Genomic DNA, 25,327 nt, shown 5'->3' with positions numbered 1-25,327 from the left:
CGCCAAGGCAGCGGGGCGCGGCTGCCTTTGCCCAGCTCCTGGTCACCAGGTGAACCAGCGCGTCCGTGCCACAGGCTCCTGGTGCCGCGCCGCTCCCCTCTCCGCAGCATTGACAGGAGGGCTCGGCGGCCGCGGCGCGGGGCTGCGTGACCAGCACGGTGCCCTCCGGGCCGGGGTCAGCGCGGCTTCCCGCGCTCCGCGCTGAGGGAAGGGCCCGGCCGCACGGGGAGCCCGGCAGGGAAGGGGGCGGGGCGATGGCGGGGAATGGGGGCGCGGCTGCCTCGCGCTGCTCCCTTTGGCGCCAAGCGCTCCGGGCCGGGGGGCGGGGCTTGGCTGACGTCGTGGCCGGGGACGCGCTGTGCGTCTGCAGGGGTTGGTTGTGGCTGGCGGGAGCTCCGCCCCCTCGGCGCCCGGCCTGCGGGACCAGTGGCGGCGGCGGCGGCGAGCTCTGGGGAGCCGTGGGCCGGAGGTGGTGATGCGTGGCTGACCGGTGGGTGAGGGTCTTGCGCCGTGGCCGCTTGCCGAGTGGGACCGTTCCCCCCTCTCCCTTTCAGTCCCTTCTCCGTCGGCCTGGCCGGGGGCTCCGCGCCGCCTTGCCCTGCGCGGGTGCCATTCCCCTCTCCCATTACCCCTGCGCCGATCGCGCCGCTCGGTTCGGCTCGGTTTGGTCCATCCCGGCCTTGGCCGCCCCGGCTCTCACGGCACCCTGCCGGCCTCTCGCTTCCCCGGGAGCAGCCTGCCCGCTCCGGGCCGCCCGTGCGGGGCGGCTGGGCCGCTATCAGCCGCTCTCGCGCCCTGAGCCCCGGAGGTCCTGGGCGCTTCCGCCGTGACAGGAATTGGGGCTGGCGGGAGCCCCTTCCCGCCCGTGCAGGGCGGGTGAGGCCTGGGGAGTGGGCAAGGGCCGCTGCTGCATGTGGGCAGGCGGTGTTGCAGTCCGGCACCGGGCAGTTGCTCCCCGCGCCCCGGCACCTGAGTTTCTCCCTTGCTTCTCTTCCCCACGCAGAGGGTCCCTTAATGTGGCAGGTAGCTGCGCTCCCTTCAGAGGAGCTTGTGTGTCAGTGCCACAAGCGTGTGTGCTGGTAAAGTCCTTTTGTAATAGCTGTTGTGGAAGATACTGTACGTCCTGTGACCAAGCATTGCTATATACTGTGGCAGGCAAAATGTCACTTGCCTGCTAGTGCTCATTACTGGTTTGGCTGGTGGTGTCAGACTTGGAAATTTGCTCTTAAATGGTCAGCAGAGAAGACACCAGAATTATCAAATCAGAGTGTTTTAGCTGGTTAAGTTATGCCTTCATATAACCTATCCACACAATGTAATGCTTGTTTTCACACCAAAAATTTCTTTGTAGATCTTTGGTACATATGAATAACATATACAGCTGAAGATCTTCTTTATAATTAATACAGGATAATTTCTTACTTTTCTTGATAGAGCTTTCTGTTACCTTGATGTAAGGGTTTTCTCATTCTAGTGTTGGATTTTTGTTGAACAGCAAGTGCCACTGGTAGCTCAGGCATAACTTACTTCAGGATGCTTCTGTTTTACAATGTTCTGAAAGCATTACTTAATCTGTTGTCTTTCTTCTGATATTTTACTTGTAGATGGGGAAGCCATAGGAAGTTTGTATCATGGCAACAGATGAGGATGGACTGGGACTGTATGATACCCACTATGGTGGTAAGATGTATTACTTTGTGTTCTGTTTTGCAGTGAAATAACACATTCAGTTTTGTGAAAATAAATAGGCCCCAAAATAACTTGGAAAACAAAACGGGAACAATTGAAGCTGGGACAAATACTGATGAGTTTTAACTGTAATTAAATGGCTATAGTGCACAATCTCATAGTAAGAGAGACTATATCCCTTTAGTAAGTTTGGATTCTAAAACATAACTGTGTACTTTGGATTTCTGGTATGGTTTCAGGGGGTGTCTGGAACTGGTTTCTCCCCTGTATTTTACAGTGTATAGTTTAACCTTCACTGTCTGTTAGTGAAGTATTTGAATGGTTCAGAGAATTGTTCCTTTGCTATGTGTAAGAGCAAATGTGATAGCATCTGGTATACAACCAACAATCAAGGTACTCTAGCTTGAGTGTCAACTCTGCAGTTGATCTGACACGTTATTGGTGAGATTCCTAGCCTCATAAGGGCTGTGGATATTGGTATTGTTCTTGGTAGAGGTTCACACAGAGGAAACAAGAGTGATAAGAGGCATTAGAAAGAGACATGAAGAGAGATTGAGGAGATTTAGGTTAAAGTATGTTTAAAGAACCAGGTAGTGTGGGAATAGACAGCAATACTAAAGCAAATTCTTTGAATTACAGTACAGACTGTTATAATACTTTCTGTTTAGTGAGAAAGGTTTCTTTCAGTGGTAGTGGCCTTATCATAGTAATTCTTTTATTTTGGTTTCTGAGTTGTAAACTTTAGTATTCAGTGTGTTCTAGAAAACAGTTTGAAATTTAGATCAAGTTGACTTAGTTTATAAATTTAAAATTTATTTGTATTTAAAAGACATAATTTGTTTTATGCAGAGTTCTTGTATTTAGGAATTGATTTTACAAGACTGTCTTTGCTCCCTGGTGACTAAAGATCTTTTCTCCAAAGTAGCAGTAGCTTCCTGGCTAAAATTCCCCTGTGCTTTACTAGTCAGTTCTACTACTTTTACTACTCTCTACTGGTCTAGGATCACAGCTATACTTAGGTTGTGGGAGAATCAGAGGTTTGAGTTTACTAAATGTTTAACTTGGCTTTTTTTTGTTTGTTTGTGTTTTGTTTGTTTTTTTTGTGGGGTTTTTTTTGTTGTTGTTGTTTGTTTGTTTGTTTGTTTTTTGTTTTTTTCTTTAGCTGAAGCTTCCCCCTTCAAGGAAGGTGATGAGAGCTCAGTTGATATTTATGATGGCTTGGACAACAGTCTGACAGTTCCTGGTAGGTTGATTATATCCTGCTGCTTGGAGTGTTACAGAGTCTCTGTGCTTCTTAGGCTGGTTTCAAGTAAAACAACAGTTAGCTTGAAGTTTACTTTTAACTAGTTTAATACACGCTTCGGTAAGTTGCTTGTTTAAATTCAAGACATGTTGCAATCTGTGTAAATACATCTACAACAAATGTATTAGCTGAATGAGTATAAGATGGTTTTCATGTGGTAATGGCTATTTTAAGACCTAGGGCGTAGTAAAGGGGTGCAGAGAGACCTTAGTTATTCTATCTGTGCCTTGATGTAGGACATTTTTACCTTGAAAAAAGCAGCTTTATTTTCTGGTTTTTAAATAGCTTCAGGATCAGCACCAACAGTCACTGATCACTAAATCCCCAATGAGACCTCCAGAAAATACTTTCCATGTGATACAGTCCATTCAGTAGATCCTTTTAACTTGGTCTTACTTTCTTGATAATTTCACGTGCTGATGTAAATTAATTTCCTCATTTAACTTCTTTGAAGATAAGAAAGGAATGGACCCAGCACATGTTCTTTCTTAGGAGTCTCAGTGTACTGTTTAATGAAATGCTGTTTCTAATATTTAAACAAGTGTCTCTCTATTGACCATACTCCTGTAAGGCCGTTGAATTTTTATGGAAGTAGTGTACTATATCCTGATATAATACGTAATATATCCTAGGCATGAAGCATCGATATATCTTTTACTCACTTTCTATTCTGTATTTGTTGCAGCATGTAAGAGTATTCTCTAAGTCCCTGTTTCACGTGCTGAGATGCATTGTTCAGTAATGTTATTCCTTTTTGCATTTTTTGCAGCACAGTTAAATATTTTATATAGTCTAGTTCTGAGGAATCTTGTTTTTGAAATTTTAAAAGAGGGTTGGTAAGTTTTTTGCTCTATACAGATAAGACATTATTTGTATGTTATCTTTATTGTTTTAATAATACTTTTTGCATTATGGTGTTGTCCAGAGGATTGAAGCAGAGCTTTGATAGCTAAGTTCATTTATTTAGTTGCAAATTAATCTGTGTTTCAGAGATGTCATAAGTCAGGTCCTGTCAGTGAAGCGTATTTGGTGAGCAGAGCACACAGGCTGATTTGAGGAAAAAGCACTATTATCTAAATAGTTGGGTTGTTTGTGTGTTGGGCTGATATTTGATTGGTTTGTGGTTTGTTTGGTTGGTTTTGTGTTTGGTTGGTTTTTTCTTCTTTCACTTCTTTGGACTAAAGCTAGGGAGTTTATATTTGTAAGGGAATATAAAGCAGCAGAGAATATTTACTCAACGTAAGGAGCATGGTATTCAACCGCGTACCAGCTGTACAGTAACTCCATTTGATTCTGATCAACTGATCCATGTTTGTCAATCCATGTAGATCATTGACATCTGAGTATTCTTTTTCTCAATCATTTTTTTCAAATGTCAGTGTTTACAAGGTAAAGTCTGCCTAAAAGCTGAATAAACTGTGGGGTGCACATGTCCTAACTTTCTGCTGTCTATTGGCTTTGCATTGCAGAACCTCAAATCACTGCTAAGGTGTAGCCCTTCTTTCTTTGTAAATCAGATAGATTTACTGTGAGCTAGCTCTCCTTTGACTTAAACCAACTTGCTAGTCGTAAAACGCACCCGTCTTTGTTGTTAGGTGTCCTGCATATCTCTTAATGGAAATATAATGTTTTCAGTTGGCCTCTAATTTTCATCATTACCTTTTATATTGATATAAATTGGATCAAGTGTTTCCAATAAACCTACATAAATGTTGAAATTCAAGATAGAAATGTCTTCAGATAGGTTGTATTTTGTCACTGAGGAAAACACGTAACCTTTTTTCTTGATGTAGTCGATTTTCTTTCTACAGACAATTCTGCTCCAGATTCTACACCAGCTGGAAACAGCTTAAATTTATTTGATGAGATATTAATTGAAGAAGGGACTGCAAAGGAGGCATCCTACAACGAGGTATGCTTAATGTGACAAATCAATTACGGTATTTTGGAGGTTTTTTGTTCTAAATTTTTTTGTGTAAGGTGCCAAAAATGTTGTCAGTATGCTCACTTTATTGGAAAAATAGGGAAACTGCTCTTAAATAAGTAAAACCAAAAGTATGCTAATAAACTGTTACATCCACAAGTTTATCAGAATAAGTGAATCTCTCACTCTGTGACATATTCTGTTCTCATTTCGCTGTCCTTGGCATATGGTTCATGTATCAGCTACCTTATGGGAAACCGTAATTTCCTTCTAGTTAGATATCTGTTCAGACATCTGATACAAAGTTTGTCTTGAAATTTCTCCCAACAAATTTTGCCAGACTAAAGCAGATAGGTCATAGATTAACCTTATCTGTCATTAAATCTTGTGCTTGAGACTGAAGACTGAAGACAGCCATGCACTATATAACTGCTTCTAGTAAGTCAGCACAACACTTGCTCATTGCATCACCTCATCAATTACTCATAGCATCACCTATCCTAGTCCATAAGACACATCTCACCTAATTTGAGCTTTGGAGTAAAAGGGACAGACACCCACAGGTATAATGCTCTATAGAAAAAGCAGGAGCAAAACTTCCTAGCGTCTATTAAGTGGTTAAATTGTCACCTTGAAAGTTTGAAAGTAGTTGACTATCAAGTATGACAATAAGGAAGTTGTCAATTCTTCTGTGAAAGTTTTCTTGCAATGTACAATGAAAGTTTCATGCCAAATGTATTTAATACAATTTTGTGATTACAACAGGAGTATGTCCTTTGCAGTCTTTTTTTGCAGTCCAGGCTTGTTTGTAGTAATTTTGTTTTTTTTTTTTTTTAACTTATCTGTTTTGTATTACATAAAATCTGACCACCAAGTCCCTATCTGTAGGGCTCTTAGAACTCCTGCTCCTCGATAATTGTGTCTTTAATTTCACAATAATACGGCTTCCTGTTACTCTCTAGGCCATTACTGTTGGGCAAGCACACATAGATTTCCTCTTATCTGAATATTTGTGATGTTTTAGAGACTTGTGTAATTGTTAAGAGTGTATTGAATCTTCTTCTTTTAATATGGCTTTAATATGTTACTTTTGAAAAAAAAAAAAAAAAAAAACAACCCAAACAAGGCACCAAACAAAAACCTTTGTAATATACATTACTGTGTTAACTAACTAAATCTAGATGAGTAACTTTTCTGTGTAATTAAATCCACTTCTGTGCTCTGAACTCTTCTCTCTTTGACAGTTGCTGGTAGAATATGGAAAATGTCAGCAGCAAATTAAAGAGCTGATGAAAAAATTTAAGGAAATACAGGCACAGGTACTGTAGTTCAAAAGGCAACATTGTCAAGATTTATGTAAAGCAAACTGAATATTGCTTTGAGAGTTAGTTTCATATGCTTTCCAGAATTGATCTATCGTATGCATAGTTTGTAAAGCACCTCTCTGTAGGTGCTAAGAGCTTGTTCTGCCTGAGATAGTTGCTAAGGTAGTCTACTGACAAAATCAGTAGGTAAATTCAGTTGTTTCATGATGTTGCATGCGGTAACGTTTAGTTCCTTAAAAGCTATCTTTTTATCTCCTTAATTAGAAAACAAGTATGTCAAATGAATATTTATCAGAAAGGTATCCAGTTCTCTTGTTTGTTTGTTTTTTTAAAGTAGGTCTTTAACACACTAGGGAGAGGGTTGCAAAGGTACCTGAGCAATTAGAAAGCAAAAGGTACTTGAGTTATTAGAACTTGAAGAGCATGTCTGTGTTGCTTTAAGCATAGTGCTCTTTTGATGAGGCTGAACTGATCTTCAACTTGAGCTAGTATCCTCATGCTGTATCATTCTATGTAGGTAGATTGTCCTGGGCAATTGTGCAACGTGCTCTACTGTGTATTGCTGACAAGTCCCAAAGGTTCTGTGCATCGCAGTGGGAAGCCGTTTCTGCCCTGTGTCACTTCCGTATTGTTTTCTGCAAAACTTGTCTGCCTTTCTGAGCAGGCTTTGCTGAGGACAGTTATTAAGAGAAGGGGCGATCTCTCTAGGATTGACATGTAGGGTTCTAGAATGTCATATCTGGAAACTTTAGAATGATAGAGCACCCAAAGTTGGTTTTGATACCTTGAAACAACTACAGTTATCCTCTTTCTTTGAAAGTGCTTAAAAGCTACGTCTTTCATTTAACACACTGACCATAAAAGCAATAAAGTGAATAAAAGAATGACACAAAGGGGCAGATTATAAATTTTTAGCTCTATGGTTACTTGGTTTATGGCATATTTCCATTTCAGTAAATTGTATGCTTAAAACATCTTAAACAATTACTAGGAACACAAACAAAAGCATAAAATAAATTCTGACTTAATTCTAATTTCTTCAGAAAATTTTCTGTAAATTCTACTGCCAGTTGGCATATGATGGGACTTTTTCTAATGGTTGTCTTGCACTGATTTTCACTACGTGTTTGGATACCCAATCTAATTTTTTGGTTTTGGTTTTGTTTTTTTTTTTTTAATCTCTCTCCCTTCTCCCTCTTGCTCTCTTCTTTGTATCTATTTAAAATAGAACATCATTCTACAGAATGAAAATCAAGCTCTCAAGAAGAATATTTCAGCACTTATTAAAACAGCAAGAGTGGAAATTAACCGTAAGGATGAAGAAATCAATAATCTCCATCAAAGGTACAAGTAGACAGTGGAACTGAAAAAGTACTTTTTTTCTTTTTTTTTTCTAACCGTGTTTATATGCTTGTAAGAAATTTCTGTGTGTATTTTAAGTAAAACTAATAAAGAAAAAGGTTGCTTAGTAAATAATTATTAGTACTGGTATAGTCAAAGGAATAGGTAAGTATCTTCCTTGCTTGATGGGGTCTTTTGGTTTCTAATGAAAAAAAAAAAAGAGGAATCCAGAGAGTGACCATTGCCTGAATTCCGTTTTGTTTCATTTAGTCACCCATTCCATTCCTGGTTATCTAACCATGTTCCGTATTTCAAAGAATTAATCTTACACAGTTCAGCTTCAAAACTAGGCTGTTTTATGGTCTCAGACATGAATTCCATGGAACTTTTCAGACACTAAATGAAATTAATAAAGATACTATATAATGTTTTCAATGCAAGAGATGAAAGCCCTGTCTCCAGTAGTGGGGGATAGCAGCTACAGAATTCTTGGGAATTTCTGTGTGCTACTAATCTTACTGCAGGGAGTTGAACATATTTAAGTATGGATGGGAGAATAGCTGAGTGTAAGGTTTCTGAACAATTTGAAACCGGAGCAGGGGTCAAAGACTCAGCACCCCTAACTTATCACAAGGTCACCTGCTTGTCAGTTTTGTGACATCAGACACATATTTGGTTTGTGTTTCAGTTTGACCATGTGATATGCACCAATAGGTGTCATACAGAAGGTTCATTTAACGTTACTGTGCTAAAGTCTAAATGCACATTAACTAGGGGGGTGTTTTGTTTTGTTTTCCAAAATACAAGAAACTGACAAATATGGTCTGATGAAGGTCAAGAGGTTTTAAGGTGTAATTCTTTCAGTTGACTGGCTTTGACACAATAGCCATCATGTCACACCTTTGAGTGTAGTATTCTGGACTTTAAATTAAATTGAAAAATAATTCCTTGTTTTGTATACTCAACCTCACGAAAGAGTTTACAAACTCCATTTCAATACCTTCTGATGGTGATGAAAATTTATGAGCAAGTTATTTGATCTAGGTTGTTTGGAGGCATCCATCATGAAAATCATGGGGAAAGTGGCACTTTGAGGTCTTAGAATCATGCTGTGTCTGTTGCATGGTCTATAATAGATTAGTTCATTTTAAGCAAACTGTCAATCTGTAAAAACTGTTTTTGAGGGGAATTGTTAGTGCTTATCTCAACCCCCCCCCCAAAAAAAAAAACCAAACAAAACAAACAAACAAACAAAAAAAAAAACAACCAAAAAACACACCAAAACCCCCCCAAAAAACCAAACCCCAAGCCAAACTAAAAATATCAAAGAACCCACATGGATACAATTACATTCATCACACATGTATTCATATTTCATAACCGGCCTAAAGCACAGCAAAATCTTATCAGTATAATTCAAAATTAAACTGAAGTATAGGAAAGGGGTTTGGATTGCAACAGCTGCAGCATTGTTTTAGTTCAACATTCACTTCACATCACACTGTCACATTTTTGGAGTAGAGCCAGTTGTATAAGCTGATTGTTCCATATTTTAATGTGCTTTGTCAGCCCATAGGAAGTGTTCAGTTTTATAAAGCAAAACCAACCCCATTTTGTATTTGAGATAAACACAGAATTATTATGCACTTAAACTGATTCCTTAAACTGGACCAAATCAATATAAAATGTCAGTCCAAAATCAAATGTCTGCATGTAGTAGTAACTTCCTCCTTGACTCTAAAAAGGAGGCATGCGTCTGGTGGTTTGCTGCCATCATTTGTTGATGTTACTTTTACTCTTCTTTCCCTAGATTAGACACAATCATTCTTTTTTTAAATAGCGGAGAGTATTTAAGAAGGTTGTCATTGTCCCTAATCATGTGATTTTAATGAAGTGTTTTGTTAAATATGGCAGAAAATGTCTGGATTTTTTTGCTGCTCGTTTGTTTTTTTTCTAGGGAGGTAACTTTTGAGTTCTGTTAGTTATGAGTAAGACGGGCTACGTATGCCCTTTGATATTTTTTTTTTTTTTTGTGAGGCCGCATGATGTTCATCTCATAATACAGACAACTGGAAGTCTAGTTCTGAAGGAGAAGCACTCCATATATACTGAGATACCCTCCTGAAGAACTCTGCAGTGATAATACTCATACATGTCTACAGAGCTATGATGGATTATTGCAATTTACTACTTGTTTTCTGTATCATGCAGCCAGTTGCAAGCATGGTAGCTTTTTTGCTCACTGGGTGGATTAAGCACAGTTACATTATACTAATTTTTTGCTTCCCAGTTCACCAACCAGTAAGCTATTGAATTGCTTGCTCTTCATTTTTTTTTTTTTTTTTTTTTCTCCCCCCCTTTAATCACTAAAGACCAACTTTTTTCCTAAGGCAAGGCTCTTTTTATGGCTGGGCAATGAAATACTAAGTTGAATTAGTGAAATTGTTAATTACAGGCAGTACAGTGTTTTTCCACAGATCTTGGTTTTTCTTCAAATGAATTTCATTTGCAAAATATGTATAGAAATTATATTTTTTTCTTGTGTGCTAATGGAAATTATTAAACTTCTATTTTTATTCAACTTTTTTTTCACTCTGAAGATGGAAGAAAGCATAAAATAATTTAGATATGTGTGTTCATTGCAATTTGGCTTTAGTTACATTTAAATGAATATAAAAGTAACATAACTTTTTTTCTTTTGATAAACAGGCTATCAGAATTTCCCAATCATCGTGGTTTCACCAGGACATACCTTTCAGGATCAACTAGTGGGAGGTGCTCAGAGATGTGTAAAACTAAAGATTCCAAATTCAGATCTTCTGATTTAGGTGACAGTGTAAAGATGGAGCACAGAATGAAAAACGACTGTTCAAAAGATACACACCACAGTTACTCATCTCATAATACGGAAAATGGGAAGTCTAGCTCTGAGAAAAGAAGCACTCCATATTTACTGAGATACCCTCCTGAAGAACTCTGCAATGATGGGACTCATGTAAGTCTCCCGAGCTATGACCATAGTTCCAACAAGGATAACAGAAAGGAAAAAAAAGAAATTAAAAGTAATGAACAGTACAGTAGGGGAAATATCAACAAGTACAAAAGAGAAGTACATCAGAGCACCAGAAACAATGGTGACAGTGAAGACGGGAATTTTGATCCTCAGCAAAAGCCGAAAACTCTTTCAGAGAAGGCTAGTAAAAATGAGTTGCAACAAAAAAGTCAGAATGTAAAACTCAAATGCAATCCAAGCGTAGAAAGAAGAGTAGAAAGGGGTGTTTCTTCCTGGGAGAAACAAACTACTGATAAAGACAGGTTTCAAACAAGAGGTGAATTGTATGTTGATGAGAGATCACAAAATGTATTAAGAAAGGATATTAAAACACATGATAAAGATGAAAAAAATGCTGGCCAAAAAAATAAACCAAATGAAAAGCTACAAGAGCAGCCAAGGAGGTCTGGTAGAGGAAGTAGTCCACATTCAAAGAATGAACATTCCAAGAACCTTCATGAATCACGAAAATGTCGCATGGAGGAGTCTAGAAAAGGAAGAGACATAGACTGCAAGAGAGACAGGGGAACAAATGATCATACTTCTCGAGAAGGAAGGACTTCACCTTCTAATTCCAGCAGCAGAGAGCATAAATACGCACGCTTGAAGGAAAACAGTAGTAGATACGAATGGGAAACAGCACATTCCAAATCAGAAAGACACAGAACTGAAGAAAAAAGGAAAAGAGAAAAAGAGGATGAAAATAAACATTTTAGAAATGAAAGAAAAGTTACAAAAGAGATAACCCACCAGTCTTTACAAGAATCCAAGAAGGGTACAGATGTTACAAAAAGTGAGAGAAACAAGTCTTACAAGCCAGAAGAAACATCCAGAGTAGCAGATAGCTTAAAAGACCATAAAGTTCCCAAAACTAAAGATGATCACACTGGGTCAAAAAGTAAAGACTTAAAACTTAGCTTTATGGAAAAACTAAATTTAACTCTTTCTCCTGCTAAGAAACAATGTGTCTCTCCAACTGATGGAATTAAAACACCTTCCCAGAAGGCCGCTCATGAGGGAAGTACGGAGCTCATGCTGCAGGCAGAACTGTTAGATTCTGCTCATGTTGTTAACTGTGGTCCCACAGAGCAAAGTAATTCAACACTGCAAGTTCTGGACAGTGCAGCTCAAAGCAGTGTGGAGCCAGCAATGCCTGTTCCTGTCAATTCTGAAAATGAAGCCTTAAAAGTAGCAGCAACAGACCCAGCACAGTCTGAAGAATTGCCAGCAGTGGCAAGTAGTAAACTGAACTTAGAAACCTTACCAGAAGCAGAAGTGGTTCTGGTACAGCCCCAAGCCTTACCAAGAGCAGCAGAGGTACTGGTTCCTGATGAGATTCAGGCTGAAACATTGGCAGAAGCAGCAGAAGCTTGTGATCTGGTTGAATCAGAAGCCTTGGCAGCAGCAGTGGCAGTGACAGATCTGAATCACCCTGAATCTTTGCCCCAAGAGGTGTCTGGCAGCATGGCAGAGCCTGAAAACTGGTCTGTGACAGTGGGTGTGATGCAGAATGATAATGCACCACCAGCAGCAGAAGTGGCACAACCTGAAGCTGCCAATGAAAGTACGGGAGCCCTTCCAGAGTCAGCAGCAGAGAAAAAAGAAGATCAAATGTGTCTAGTTGCTGACGTAGAAAGCTCAGCAGACCAATGTGGCTCTCAAAACCTTGTCTTGGATAACTCTGAAGCCAAAATTTCTGATGACCTGGAGTCCTGTGATGTCACGGGTGATATTGGCGAAGCAAAACCAGACTCTTTAATGGAAGCAGTGAAGGACAATGACCACTTGGCTGCAGAAAATGCTGAGTGTCCTACTGATGAAAAGGGTATTTGCGAAATTGATAAGAGTGCATCTCAGTCACTTGACAGAACTATGTTAACTAATAAGGATGAGCCATTGGTTGACCAGAATGCTTGTGATATGGAGCCAGACCTCACTGAAATCAGTCCTGCAGCATCTTCTGTTAGTGGAGAGATGTATCCTAGAACTAAGGAGAGAGAAACTAACCCAGTTCCTCTTGATGATGACAGCTCAATACTGAGCATCGATCTTAATCACTTGAGGCATATTCCGAAGGCAATCAGCCCACTGAACAGTCCAATGCGCCCTTTGGCTAAAGCACTTAAGATGGAAAGTCCCTGCAAAGGTCTTGTGAAGAGTTATAACAAAGGTAGTATATATGTATATTCCAGTTTCTTTTCTCATAAAGTCTTAGAAGATCTGTTCATGGAAAGCAGAAATGGCTTTTAACTGCTTTCTCAAAAATGCAAATTGGTTTTTAAGCTGTGTAAGTCTCAATGGTCCTTTGTATTTGTAGTGGAACCATTGAACAGTGTAGTCAAGATCATAACCAACTGACCATTAGTGCTTTAAAAGTCAGCGTTTGTCACTACTGCCAGATGAGAGGTTGAAATAAGAGTATGTGTACTAACTTCTAAAAAAATACATATAGGTTTCTTAATTGTGGTTAGTTCTGAGTATAATCTGCTTAGATTTTTCTCTGAAATTGTAGAGGCAAAAGTTACTTAGGATATATTCTTTATTTCTGAGAAAGCTGGAGAGAGTACCTGAGAATTTCTAGGAATGTCAGCTGAGAAGGCTTTGTTCTCTACGTTCATTTCAAAGTGAATTTTTGTAGGTATTTTATAATTGTGAGTCAGTGGTAAAAAAAGAACAAATGGAACATTAGGATTTATCATTAATGAAGTAAAAGCCTACTCCTAAACAAGATGTCAGGGAGATAAAATATGTTAAGAGCACTCACAGGAAGAGAAGAGAGATGACTCAAAAGTTTAAATCTGTTACTTGTGTGAATTTAACTTCCTGTATTGTCCTGCTGCAACTAATAAAAAGATTTCTTGGAAGTTAGATTTCCTACTAGAAGAGGAATGGTAGAGTGGCATTTAAATCCTTTTTATGTTTTGGAGTATAATCCTGATGTCTTTTTCAAAGTCTTAGTGTGGTTTACTCTGGTATTCTCTCTTGTGCTTGAGACAGCTACTCTCTCAAATGTGAATTCCTTTAGCAGTTTGTATGTCATTCCTGCAGTAGTTTCTGTTCTTTGGAATATTTGAAGGAATATGAGACCTTTGGGATCTGAGTAGGAGAGCATCAAGTAAAAGTATTTTTTCAATTTTGTACTGTATCTCTGAGTTACTTGTTAGAGTTCCTGTCCAGAACTTGCTGCTGGATTCCAAAGCAGTGATTTTTTCAGCTCTGATATTTCAGCTTTGAAGTTAGATGCCTAGCTTTCTTTGTAATTTGACTGAAGATATGCATGTCAAATGTTCTGCATCTGTTAAATTGACAGGAGGCTATGGTTTCTCTTTGCGTTGAAATTCAGTACTTGCCATTTTACTGTTCTGCAGGACAGGGGTATATATATTAATGCTGTATTTTTGACCATTTTTATTTTATGCTTTAGTTTGTCAAAATATTTAAGTAATTAGTTTGAGAAAGTATTGATCTTTGTAAAACTGAAATGGAGGCGGTGATGAGTATGTTTTCTGCTCTTGTACAGTCTGTATAAACACTTTCAAATGTTGCTTTAAAGTGTTAATCACAAGTTCATTGTTTATGGAGATCAATTTAGATACGATCTTTTATGAGAGTAAGTGTTTGTTAGAGGTCATTAAGCCGTCTGATCTCTGTGTGATTGAACATAAGAGTGTTTTATTAACTAGAGTGCAGGGCAAGCCTAAAATTAACTGCAGATCTCGTTAATCAATACACATGTGCTTCAGTGGCATTTTTGTACAATGGAAATGAGCTTGGCTTTTCATCTTTTGTAACATGCTGCTTCATAGCCAACTGTAACTGCTTATTATTCTTAACAAAATAGCATTTGCTTTGAATTTTAAATAATGATTAATACATATTTAATGATATCTCCAAAATATAAAACATTTAATAAACTTATTTATGAGGCAGAGTAAGGCATGCTACATTTGGCAGAACTTTAGCCTTTCCTCTCACTTAATTTTATTCCTGTCATTCAGGGACCTGAACTTTTTTGGCTTTCCCCAAAATTTCTAAGAAAAAAAGGTTTTTATGCCATTGTGCTCAGTTAGAGTGCTGGTAATCTTAAATTCATCAGACCCAGAAGTTTGTCGTGTGTGTAGTGCCAAGTACTCTTTTTTTGTTTAGTTTGTCAGCTTATTGAAAGATTTGAAGAGTCTTTTTGTCAACCTGGAAGAGACAGTTGAATGCAGTGTTAGCAGGTCATTTGTTCTTCTGATCTTGGTTTTGTTGTGAAACTGTTAAAAGCGAAGCCACCCGTTGTATGTAAGTGGTAGTCCATAAGTTATAATTCAGCTTGTGCAGTGTTCAGAAAGCTCAAAACTGGTGGAAACTGCTAGATTTTTCTGTCTTCAATGGCTGTATTTGTGAGGGAGAACACATGTTCTTTGGTGAAATGTTGAGGTCTCATTTGACCTTTGAAGCACAGAAAAAATATTTAAACCAGCAGTTGCTGAAGCAAACCACACAGACTTGTTATAGCTCAAACTTCCTGTGTTGTCGTTGGCAGTTTCAAACAGTTTTGAGCGGTCACTTTACAGAAGAGACAAGGATTTTCTGAAACTATCTGTTTATAATTGCGTTCTTTGTGGTGATTAGGAAACTCTTTTCTTTTTATAGATTTAATTCCTGAAAGTGCAGTTGTTGTCTGTCCCTCAAAGAATTTGTCAAAGGAGGTAAACAAAGAAAATCAAAAGCCAGTTAGCATGTCTGATGAACACTGTGAGATGGAGTCCCAGATGAGTATCTCTTCAGATGAAATAGAAGAAGGAGAAATCATAAGTAGCGATGAAGAAGAAGAAAAAGCTAAACCAGAAAGAGGCTCTGAAAATACAAAAAAGTCAAGACCAAAAGCTTCTCCTGAGACACGGAACTTGACCAGCAGTCCACAAAATCAAAAGAGCAAAGCTGTGCGTTGCAATGAAGATAATGGAAAATTTGTTTCTGTGAAAGTAAGTACAAAGAAGAACACAGAGAAGCATAAAAATCAGACTTTCAGATCTTCAAAAGATATGAAGAAAAATAAAACTGTGAGCATTGCTTGTCTTGAAAAAATAGTACATGTTATTGTTGAACCTTCAAATATACAAGAAATCATGCAGATGTTAAGAGCTATCCGAAAACAGATGAGGAAAAGTTATATGAAGTTCAAGGTACAGTTCCCAGTTCAGCATTTTCACAGAATTATAGAATCCGGTATCATAAATTTTACATCATTAATAAAATACTTGAACTTTTCTAAGATGTCTACTTTAGGTGAGACATTAAAATTGAATATCTGTGATATTGTAGAGTCCAAACTGAAGCAAGTTAAAAAGAATGCAATAGTGGACCGTCTTTTTGAACAGCAAGTATCAGATATGAAAAAACAGTTGTGGAAATTTGTAGATGAACAGCTTGATTACTTATTTGAAAAGATAAGGAGGATTATAATAAAACTATGTGATGTGAGGCATGTGGGAAATGAGAGGGAGGAAAGGAAGTTTGAAAGAGTGGGAAAGCAAAAACACAAGATCGGTCATAAAAATGATATGCAAAGGTCTAGAAAAAAGTCTCTTAAAGTCCAGTCTCAAAAGCCTGAAGAATATATCCTTTCAAAGCAAAATGTGGATTATCAACGAACTAAGTGTCACCACGAGAAAAATAAAACAGATATGCCAAAACCTGCCTTTACAAAATGTCTCAACTCCATTGATAACACGAGGAATTCCCAAACCAAAGTGCACCTCTCTAAAGAGAATAATTTGCAAGGCCCTCTCACTCCATTGAAGGGTGTGAAATACGAAAAGGAAGGATTGCAGCTATCCAGAGATGCTAACAAGACTGATCTTAGTTACGAGCTTCTCACTGAACAACAAGCGTCCAGTCTTACATTTAATCTTGTAAGTGATGCTCAAATGGGTGAAATTTTCAAAAGTTTATTGCAAGGTTCTGATCTCTTGGAAAAAAATGGTAGCAATATTGACAGAAATGAGTGGGAATTCAGGACTCCAGAAAAACAGTTTTTAGATGGTCATAAGTGTAGAAGTAATGTTGCTGAACTGGTGCCAGAGATTGCTCCAAAGGAGGCTTGTGTGGAATCTCAGCCAGTAGAGGATATTAAGTGGCCTGTTGTTTCACCTGTAAGAGCCCCATCTTTAACATCTAGGCTTCAGATGTCTGTTGATCCTGACGTACTAGATGAAAGCTGTATGTTTGAGGTTCCTACAAATGCAGCTTCATGCAGAGAAGATGAATGTAGTTTACAAAAGAATAAGTCATTTGTTTCTTCAATCCTCCTTGAAGATTTGGCTGTTTCCTTAACTATTCCATCACCTTTGAAATCAGATTCTCACCTCAGCTTCCTAAAACCTGAGAATAATTCTAGCTCAACTCCCGAGGGTGTTCTCAGTGCACATTACAGTGAAGACGCACTTCTGGAAGAGGAGGATGCCACTGAACAAGACATTCACTTGGCTTTAGAATCTGATAACTCAAGCAGTAAATCGAGTTGTTCATCATCGTGGACGAGTCGGCCTGTTGCTCCTGGTTTTCAGTGTCGCCCCAGCCTACCAATGCAAGCAGTAATCATGGAGAAATCCAATGATCATTTTATTGTAAAGATCAGGCGTGCAGTGCCATCTATCTCACCGGCATCTGATCGGGTGGTTTCAGTGAAGGAGGTGCGAGCATCTTCAACCAAGATTGAAAAACAAGAGATAAGAAGCGGGGAAAAAGAAAGGGACAGTCAGAGTGCCACAGTAGCTGTTGTGCAAGAAAGTGTCAAACCAGATCTGGTTAAGATGGATCAGTTGCCTCATGTCAGCACTGGACAAGAACAAAATCCTGCCTTACCTCAGCTTCTAAAGGAGTCTCATAGCAGTATTGGAAAGGAGGAAACCACTGAGAGGCTGGGACCCTGTAGAACATCTTCAAACACAGAGAGCCATGACACTGAAAGCACAAATGAAGGCTGTGAACAATCTCAGGCACTCAAATTGAAAGTATCTGAAAATGTAAATGAAATGGGTGCTAGATCTCAAGGTTCTTTTCCGTATTCCTGCAGTATAGAGTCATACATAGACTTAACAGATGATATGGTTAGTCAAACTTCATGTTGTGTGGTGGAATCCCCTAGAGGTAACAGGACTCAGGAAACCTCTACTGGAAACTTGGAAATTAGTGTTAAAAAGGAAGAACTGGAGGAGTGCCCTGGTGCATTTATAGATTTAACAGAAGACCTTTCCAATGAGACTGTAGCAGGTAAATGTAATCTTGAAACACAGTCCACTTCAAATACTGAGATAGGATGCCAGATAAGTAGAGATGATAAAACTAGTAAAAAAAGGAAAAAGGAGGCTGTCAGAGAGAATTCCAACTCAAAAAGGCAACGAAAAGAAACTGAATCAGCAGGAGAAGGGAGCGATGAAAGTGATGTGAAGCCTGAAGAGGTAAATTCAGCACCTAAACAATGTTCTGGTAAGAAGAATGAATTGCAGCAGCACAAAGACTCTTCTCCTTTGGCTTCATCTGCATCATCACCTAGTCTCTATGCCAAAAACATCATTAAAAAGAAGGGAGAAGTAGTAGTTTCCTGGACGAGGTAATTTATTATTTGATCTGTTTGATTGTTCTAGGGTTTGTTTTGGGTTTTTTTTTAAACTATGTGATAAATCAAAAACTGGAAAGAAAAGGATATTTAGCTAATGGCTGAAGGTATTCAGCAGCTCTACATCCTTCTGTGGATAGTGGAGTGTGAGCTGCCTCGTGTCTGTGCAGGGTGGCTTTATGAGATTGTCTTCTCTTAGAGTACCACTAAAAGGTGCCAAAGTCTATTTTATCTTTTTTCTGTAACAGTTGTCCAGGGGAAAATAAATTTAAGAGGTGAAAGATTATTTGATGTCATCCTGTTAACAGCCTTTGGACAAGAACAATTTTTAGTCATTTCTTAGGTTAAGTCAGATTTGCCTTAAAGAAAGTGGCTTCCATATGTCATAAGTTCCTCCAGCATTTACCCAAATCTCCCAGAACAGGAGTACTTTTGGGTTTTGTTTTGAAAGCTTATATGCTAAGGTAACAAGACCTACTATGTTACACTGTCTGTAGGTTTCATTCCACTGCCCATTTTCTTTCCTGTGCAAGAAGACCAGCCAGGCATAGTAGGTCCTACAAGGACCTGATGTTCCTTCTTAGAAGGCCTGGAAGCATCAGTGACTGGGTAACAAAGAACAGCTTCAGATTTCTCACGCTGAGAGAAGGCATGAGAGCAAACAGTTTTCTCTTTTGGGGGCTATACTGGTCAATCTGCAGAAGTGTACTAGGCAACCATTCAGCCCCCATATTCCAGTTAGTATGGTGTGGGTGACGAAGCGACTGTACATGTTGGAGGTACTGGCAAAGTTATTGTGGTTTATTCTTATCCTCAAGAAACTGTAGTTAGGTTTTGCTGCTCTTGCTACAACTTGATACTTTAGAAAGGGTCTTCTAAAATTTTCAGCACAGACTTTCATGAACTATAGTTCGAACTCATGTTCTGTAGTTTGGAAATACTTAGGATTTTGTATATGCTGTATGGTTTGGTTTGTGTTCATGTATATATGTATTAATATTTTAAAAATGCATTTTTGCTATAGAAATGATGACAGAGGAATTTTACTGGGCTGCCAGATACAAATGTTTCTAGGTAGCATCTTAAAAGAAAATGAATTCCTTCATGGAAAAAACTGTGAAAGCTAATATGATTTTTGATATGCAAACCAATGAGGTAGGAAAATTGTAATAATCTTCTTCTGAAGAATATGGCTGAGTTTTCTGGCTTAGTCTTTGTCCACCTTTGAACTATGCCTAAAAAAATAAAAATGTTTATTTAAATAAGTAGTCATTATTTTTTTTTTTAATGGAGGAATTTCTATAGAGTTTAATAGCATCTGGCAGGTTTCAACCAAAGATACATAGTAGCTGCTGTATAATAACTCTCTCTGTATACATCTTATGTATACCTGAATTCATTAATGAGACAGACAGCAACCTAGTGACACCGTTAAAAACAGGATCCTGGTCCTTTATGCTCATGTGAACATGTGCTCTGAGTGTATTTGTTACATTAAGCCTCCCACAGAAGTCGAACACCTCTTTGTTTAATCTTTGAATGTCAGTGGGCCTTAGGTGACAGTGCTGCCTAGCCATGCAAACTGAGGCAAGTCCACCTAGACTGCTGGCCCCTGTTGAGTTTATGTATTCTTTTCAAGTATAAATGTCTGCTTTAAAAGCTTAAAACTCTTTTTTTGATTACTTTGGTTTTGGACTAACCCTACTGTAATAATCCTGCTCTTCCTAAAAGGGGCAGCATAATCTCCACTAACATTTCTTTGTACTAACTCTCTTAATCTGTGCTGGTAGAGAAGATCCTCCATAAGATTGTTGCTGCTGTTTGAACTCAGGTTCCGTAGTTTGGAAATATTTAGGATTTTATATATGCCTTATGTATTTTTTGTTTGTGTGCATGTACACATATATATGTATTAATATTTTAAAAATGCATTTTTGCTATAGAAATGATGACCGAGAAATTTTACTGGAATGCCAGAGAAAAGGACCATCAAGCAAAACCTTTGTTTCCTTAGCCACTAGGCTGAACAAAAGCCCAAATCAGGTAGGTGCTATCATTCTTATGATTTATAGACTATGCTGCTATGTTTATGGTTGCAGTTGAACAAAAAACTTCAGAGATCTACTAATTTTGAGTTGTTTTTTCCTCATGCCTTTTGTTGAGGGGTTCTTGAAAAAAGAACCTTAGATTCTTCTACTCATAACTTATTAAAAATATACAGTATAGGGGTACTACGGTCCAGGGATTCTTTAGTACCTGTTTGATTGGTGCCTTGAAACTGCTGTGTCCAATCATAAGCCAGGGACCACCAGATTGTTTCTATTGTTGAATCAGCACTTGAAGGCATTTTGGGGATGCCCCAAAGCCTTTGCACATATCTAGTAAATTAGAAAAAGCTTAAAACTAGCACTGGAAAAAAAATACCAGGATTTTGCAGAAAGGGCATAGTCCATTACTATTTTTTCTTTTACTTTGTATTTAAGAAACTTCAGAAGGCACAGATGTCAAGTTTGTGTAGAGTATTTCCAGAGGTTTGCATATAACTTTGTACTTGTCTTGAATTGCTGTTTTACTCTCTATCCTACAAATCCAAGAAAGGAGAAACACCCATTTGGCTAAGTTAAGAAATCCTGTGTGCTCAGGATTTGGCTTTCAGGATGTTGTGTTCTATGGTTACAGAGTCTTCAAGGGGTTTAGAAGCTGTTGGGGTGGCTGGTTGGGTAAAGCAGCATTATCTGTGCATTTATGTCACTCTTCCCAGCTGGCTATTTGGCAAATGGTACATATGCTATAGCAATATGTATATAGCAGTAAGAAATACTAGCTTATGATTGATTGAGCTCTCTATGTAAGCTGTAGCTATGTTCAGCAAAAACATGTTTGACTCTCATCTACAGACCACTTTTGTAAAATTCCAGGTAGGCAGACACCTCATGATGAGCCATAAGTAGTGACAGTTGTACCAGAGAGTAGAAATAAACAATAAACTGTGCTTTTTGTGGAGTACAAAATAACGTTTTGTCCTTACATTTGAATCTGGCTTGCAGATATACCTGGGAAAATTCAAGTCTAATTGACTTTGAAGCCCTCATTTTTTCACTCCCGTGTTGTAAACCAGTTCCTCCTGTGTTAAACCAGTATTTGGCTCTAGCTGTCTGTGATGCATGTGGTTATTTCAGATGTCAAAGGTACAGGAAGACTTCCTGCATTCAATTAACCTGTTGATGGTGCTCCTAAAATTCTCCTGGTAAAGTTTATTGGAAGCAAAAACCAAAATAATGGTTGTCTTCATTCTGTCAGATCAGTTTGTCTTGGCAGTTATGGCAATCTGGGGCCGTAATGATATGTCTCTTTCTTTGTTCTCTGTTAGGTTTCAGAAAGATTCAAGCAATTAATGAAGCTGTTCAAGAAATCCAAGTGCAAGTAAACTTAGCATGAAGTTACTTCATGGTTACAGGGTTTAGCTGTTACCAGCAACAATGGACTACAGCCACTACATTCATGTAATGGGATTAGTGGGAGGTAACCAGATCAGAATACCAAGCTTGGTAAATCTGATGCACTGTTAATTATTTACTTCCCTGTCCATGTTTCTTCTGAAGTGCTTTATCAGAATAACACAGTAGGAACTTTACAAAGAAACTGGCGAGAAAAGAATGGGCATGTACAAACAGAGCAGTATCATTTCAAGGGGGTGACATCTCCTGTTGGTTAAATATGTTCTATAAATAATGACAAGGGCGTGCTGTCAAGTGAAAATGGTGGCTCGTGCTTAACTCGTTGGAAGTACTGCATGTGGTGACTTTGAACTATGATTTTAAAAAGTAAGTGTGCTTTGGAATCCAGTTGGTATTCCTGAAAAATATCTGGTATGTCATCTTGGTCACACTGAAACAAATTCTGGGAAGTTAGGCCTTTTTCTTTTAAAGACATCAGAGCAATGATGATAATGATTCCAAAAGCTGCTTACGTAGTAATTGCGTTCTGCTGTTAAGGAATAGGTGGTTCTTGCTGCTTTCTCAGCAGCTTGTAGTGGGTTACAAGGACAGAATCTGGCAGTGTGCATCGGGTTTGTCTTCGACTTTAAGCACGTTATCACCTACAACAAACTGTAGTTAAAAACATTTTTCATTTCTGACGGTATTTTAAAATAATTTTGAATAGTTGGGTTTGGGTTTTTTTTCCCATGAAAAAGGTATTTTTCTTTGCAAAAGGCAAATACGTTTTTGTGTTCCAAATTACATCTAGGAATGGTACTTAATTTAGGTCTTCAACATAATAAGCACTCTATTTTTGTTTTTAAAAAGTAAAAATTGACAAGTGATTTTCCTTTGAAACTTAATTTAGAAACAGACCTTTGCAGTTTTATAAAATGTGACTTTATACTTTCTAACCAGGAGAAAAACTTTTTTGTAAAAAACAGGCAGTTTCAAAATCTTGTCAACTTGGCATGTTTTGACAGCAGTTGTATCTTATCTTTGCGAATTGTTTATTACATTAGAAATTCACTATGTTCTATTTTAAAGAACTGTTATAATTGCTTCCAGTTTTACTAGCACATAGTAAAAGTGTGTATGTATACATATGTATACACACACTTCTCATTTGCTGCTTTATCCTATATTTCTGAAAAAGCTTGGGGTTTTTTAATTCTCTCTAAGAAACATTCCTGGACATTGCACAGGTTTTCCTGTTCTGAATATGTTGACGTTTGAGGTTTTATTCTTTATTGAGGATCAAAATTGCTGTCATCTTTAGTCAGTCAGAACATCTGCTGAGTTATTTAGATTTCATTTAAGAGCCCTACCAAAGTGCATTGCCTTTCAACTTGAATTAAATTAGCTTTTTGATGGAATCCAATGACCATGGCTTCAGTTTCAGCATAATGGCTTTTTGCTCCCTCCCCAGCTAACGGGACAGAGTTCTCATTCTGATAAAACATCAGATAATTGGTTGGTGATGTTGCCACTGACACCTTTGGAGTATTGTAAATGTGACCTATGGAATGGATTGTCATGCTGCCAAACAGTGCATCATCCTCATTTCAGGCAGTGCTCTGGAAACCGTTACAAGGAATGACTTGAGTAGGCGATGATGTCAGTTCTGGCAGTCTTCCATCTTATGTACTTGCTTCTAAAACATCTACTTTTGATGATCAAATATCATCTTCCATACTACACCAGAAGCGCCTAGTGATTTCAGTGGGTGATTGGTATCCCCTGCCCATGCTTGTTCTTAACATTGATGACAGTTGTTTACTCATTGGAGAATTAAATCTAACCGAAGCTGTTCTCACAACTGCCAGTTGGCAGAGTAGCTTTCAGTTTTGTAGAAAACCAGACTCTACTGAGTGTTTTAACCACATCCTTAGAGATCAAAGTGTGCACAGTACTGAAGGCACTGGGGGAAGTAGCTTCTTTCCACTCAAGCGCTTCCTCTCTGTCTCAAAAAAGCAGGCAGTATTTTATTACAAAGTTGTTTATTCCTTGTCTGTTTCTTTACTTTCTTATCTGTACAGGTGATGGGGGAGGCCTGGGTTTGACTGGTTTGGTTCTGACTTGGATTGGGGTTTTTTTGTAAGTTATGAAGCTTTTTTTAATGATCTGTCTGTTGTAATTATGTGTACAGGTTCCTAATGTAAAATATCCGATGGATGTATATATATATATATATAAATATATGTATAAAAATAGAGCTTTGTTTAGCCAAAGATGATTTTTTTAACTATATAAAGCTCCAGGTTTATTTTGTATAAACTACATAGTTTGCTTACTGTAAGAGTGATGCAAAGAATAAAACTGTAAAATTCACACACCTGTACCCTTGTTGAACAATGGTTGGCTTGGACTGGTTTTGTACTGTTGTTTGTAATTTATTTCTCCAAGAAGAATTTTGATACATATATGCAAAATGTACTGTATGTAAATCTACAGACTTACTTGTGAAACCTCAGGTAAATGAAAACATCTAGAACGGTTGGCTAATGCCTTGACAACTACAAATGCTGTGAAGCAGCATTAAAATGGACTTCGGTTAGTTTGTATAAATGAGTAGCTCTGTTGATATTCCAGCCAATAAACATGGAAGTAAATCATCTGCTGCTCTGATGCTGTTACTGCTCCAAGCACATACTGCTTGTTTCTTAGTGGACATGACTGGATCAGAAATCAGCCAATTTAACAAAGTACATAAAACCTTAAACTACTTAGGAATTAGATCATACAACTTTCCTCTTTTTTATAGTATCATTGGGTTAGTGTTGAGTGCAGTATTACAAAGGTGAAAGAACTTTTGTATCCAGAGCTTTTCATTGGAAGACTGTAGCTGGCAGCCCTTTGAGAGGCTTACTTACTACTGAAGAATAGGTCTGCTACTATCCACCACACATATTTCTACAGGATTCAGACTAAAAACTCTTAGTGGATGCGAGTACTGGAAAACTTTCTAGAGTGGGAATTTAAGGAGCAGGTTTTATGGAGATGTGCATGATAGTGAAATTGTAAAGCATTGGGTATTGATTTTTGAGGGATTCTCTCAGAGACATAGCCTGTTGCCAGCTGTCTACATAAAATAGTTGTCTGGACTAAAGGCATTTCTCTTCAGTGTCAATGCAGCAACCCATAGCTATTTTCATTAAGTCTTTCCTCTAATTGTCTTCATTCTAAAACCAGCTGCAGAATAGTCTCTAGCAATTTGTCTTCGTGCAGGGAGGCAGCAGTAAGAAAGCATGCCAAGAACAGATTTCAGGACTGACTTCTTGGAAGAATCAATCAAGAGGCATTGCAGGAGCAAAATTGGCTTTGATGGGGAAGATGGATAAAGTTTTGGTGATGGCTGGTACATACATCGTCTCCCATCAGAGTTTGACAGTACAATGCTGTGCCACCAAAAACAACCCCATCTCAGTCTTTAGGAAGAAGAGCCTGAAGTGGAAGTCAGTCACAACTTTATCGGATGGAAGAAAAGGGCCAAAAGATCTGGACCAGAAGAGGGGAAAAAAACATATTTGGGATTTCCATAAAATTTAAGCCTAGGCAGGGCTAGGCAGCAGAAGCTCTCGTTATCAGAACCTCAGCTCCGGTGGCGT

At 38.4% G+C, this 25,327-nt stretch overlaps 1 protein-coding gene across 1 annotated transcript; it reads left to right on the top strand.

Moving 5' to 3' along the window:
* The first annotated feature begins 417 nt into the window (after nt 1–417).
* On the top strand, nt 418–24,336 carry CASP8AP2 (caspase 8 associated protein 2). Its single transcript, XM_065681232.1, has 10 exons — nt 418–490; nt 1,605–1,680; nt 2,852–2,932; nt 4,804–4,904; nt 6,161–6,235; nt 7,470–7,585; nt 10,292–12,804; nt 15,273–18,234; nt 20,184–20,283; nt 21,611–24,336. The coding sequence occupies exons 2-10, from the start codon at nt 1,632–1,634 to the stop codon at nt 21,665–21,667; spliced, it is 6,054 nt and encodes a 2,017-aa protein (XP_065537304.1). The 5' UTR covers nt 418–490; nt 1,605–1,631; the 3' UTR covers nt 21,668–24,336.
* The last annotated feature ends 991 nt before the right edge of the window (nt 24,337–25,327 follow it).

Source organism: Lathamus discolor, chromosome 5 (assembly GCF_037157495.1).
Source record: "Lathamus discolor isolate bLatDis1 chromosome 5, bLatDis1.hap1, whole genome shotgun sequence".
Taxonomy (NCBI): Eukaryota; Metazoa; Chordata; class Aves; order Psittaciformes; family Psittacidae; genus Lathamus; species Lathamus discolor.
The sequence above is the reverse complement of the archived record's forward strand: the minus strand, read 5'-3'. Positions and strand labels throughout refer to the sequence as shown.

Coding starts and splice junctions, on each gene's coding strand:
- CASP8AP2 (XM_065681232.1), top strand. CDS start 1,632: ATGGCAACAGATGAGGATGGACTGGGACTGTATGATACCCACTATGGT. Junction 7,586..10,291: donor ATCAATAATCTCCATCAAAG/GTACAAGTAGAC, acceptor TTTGATAAACAG/GCTATCAGAATTTCCCAATC. Junction 12,805..15,272: donor TGTGAAGAGTTATAACAAAG/GTAGTATATATG, acceptor TTCTTTTTATAG/ATTTAATTCCTGAAAGTGCA.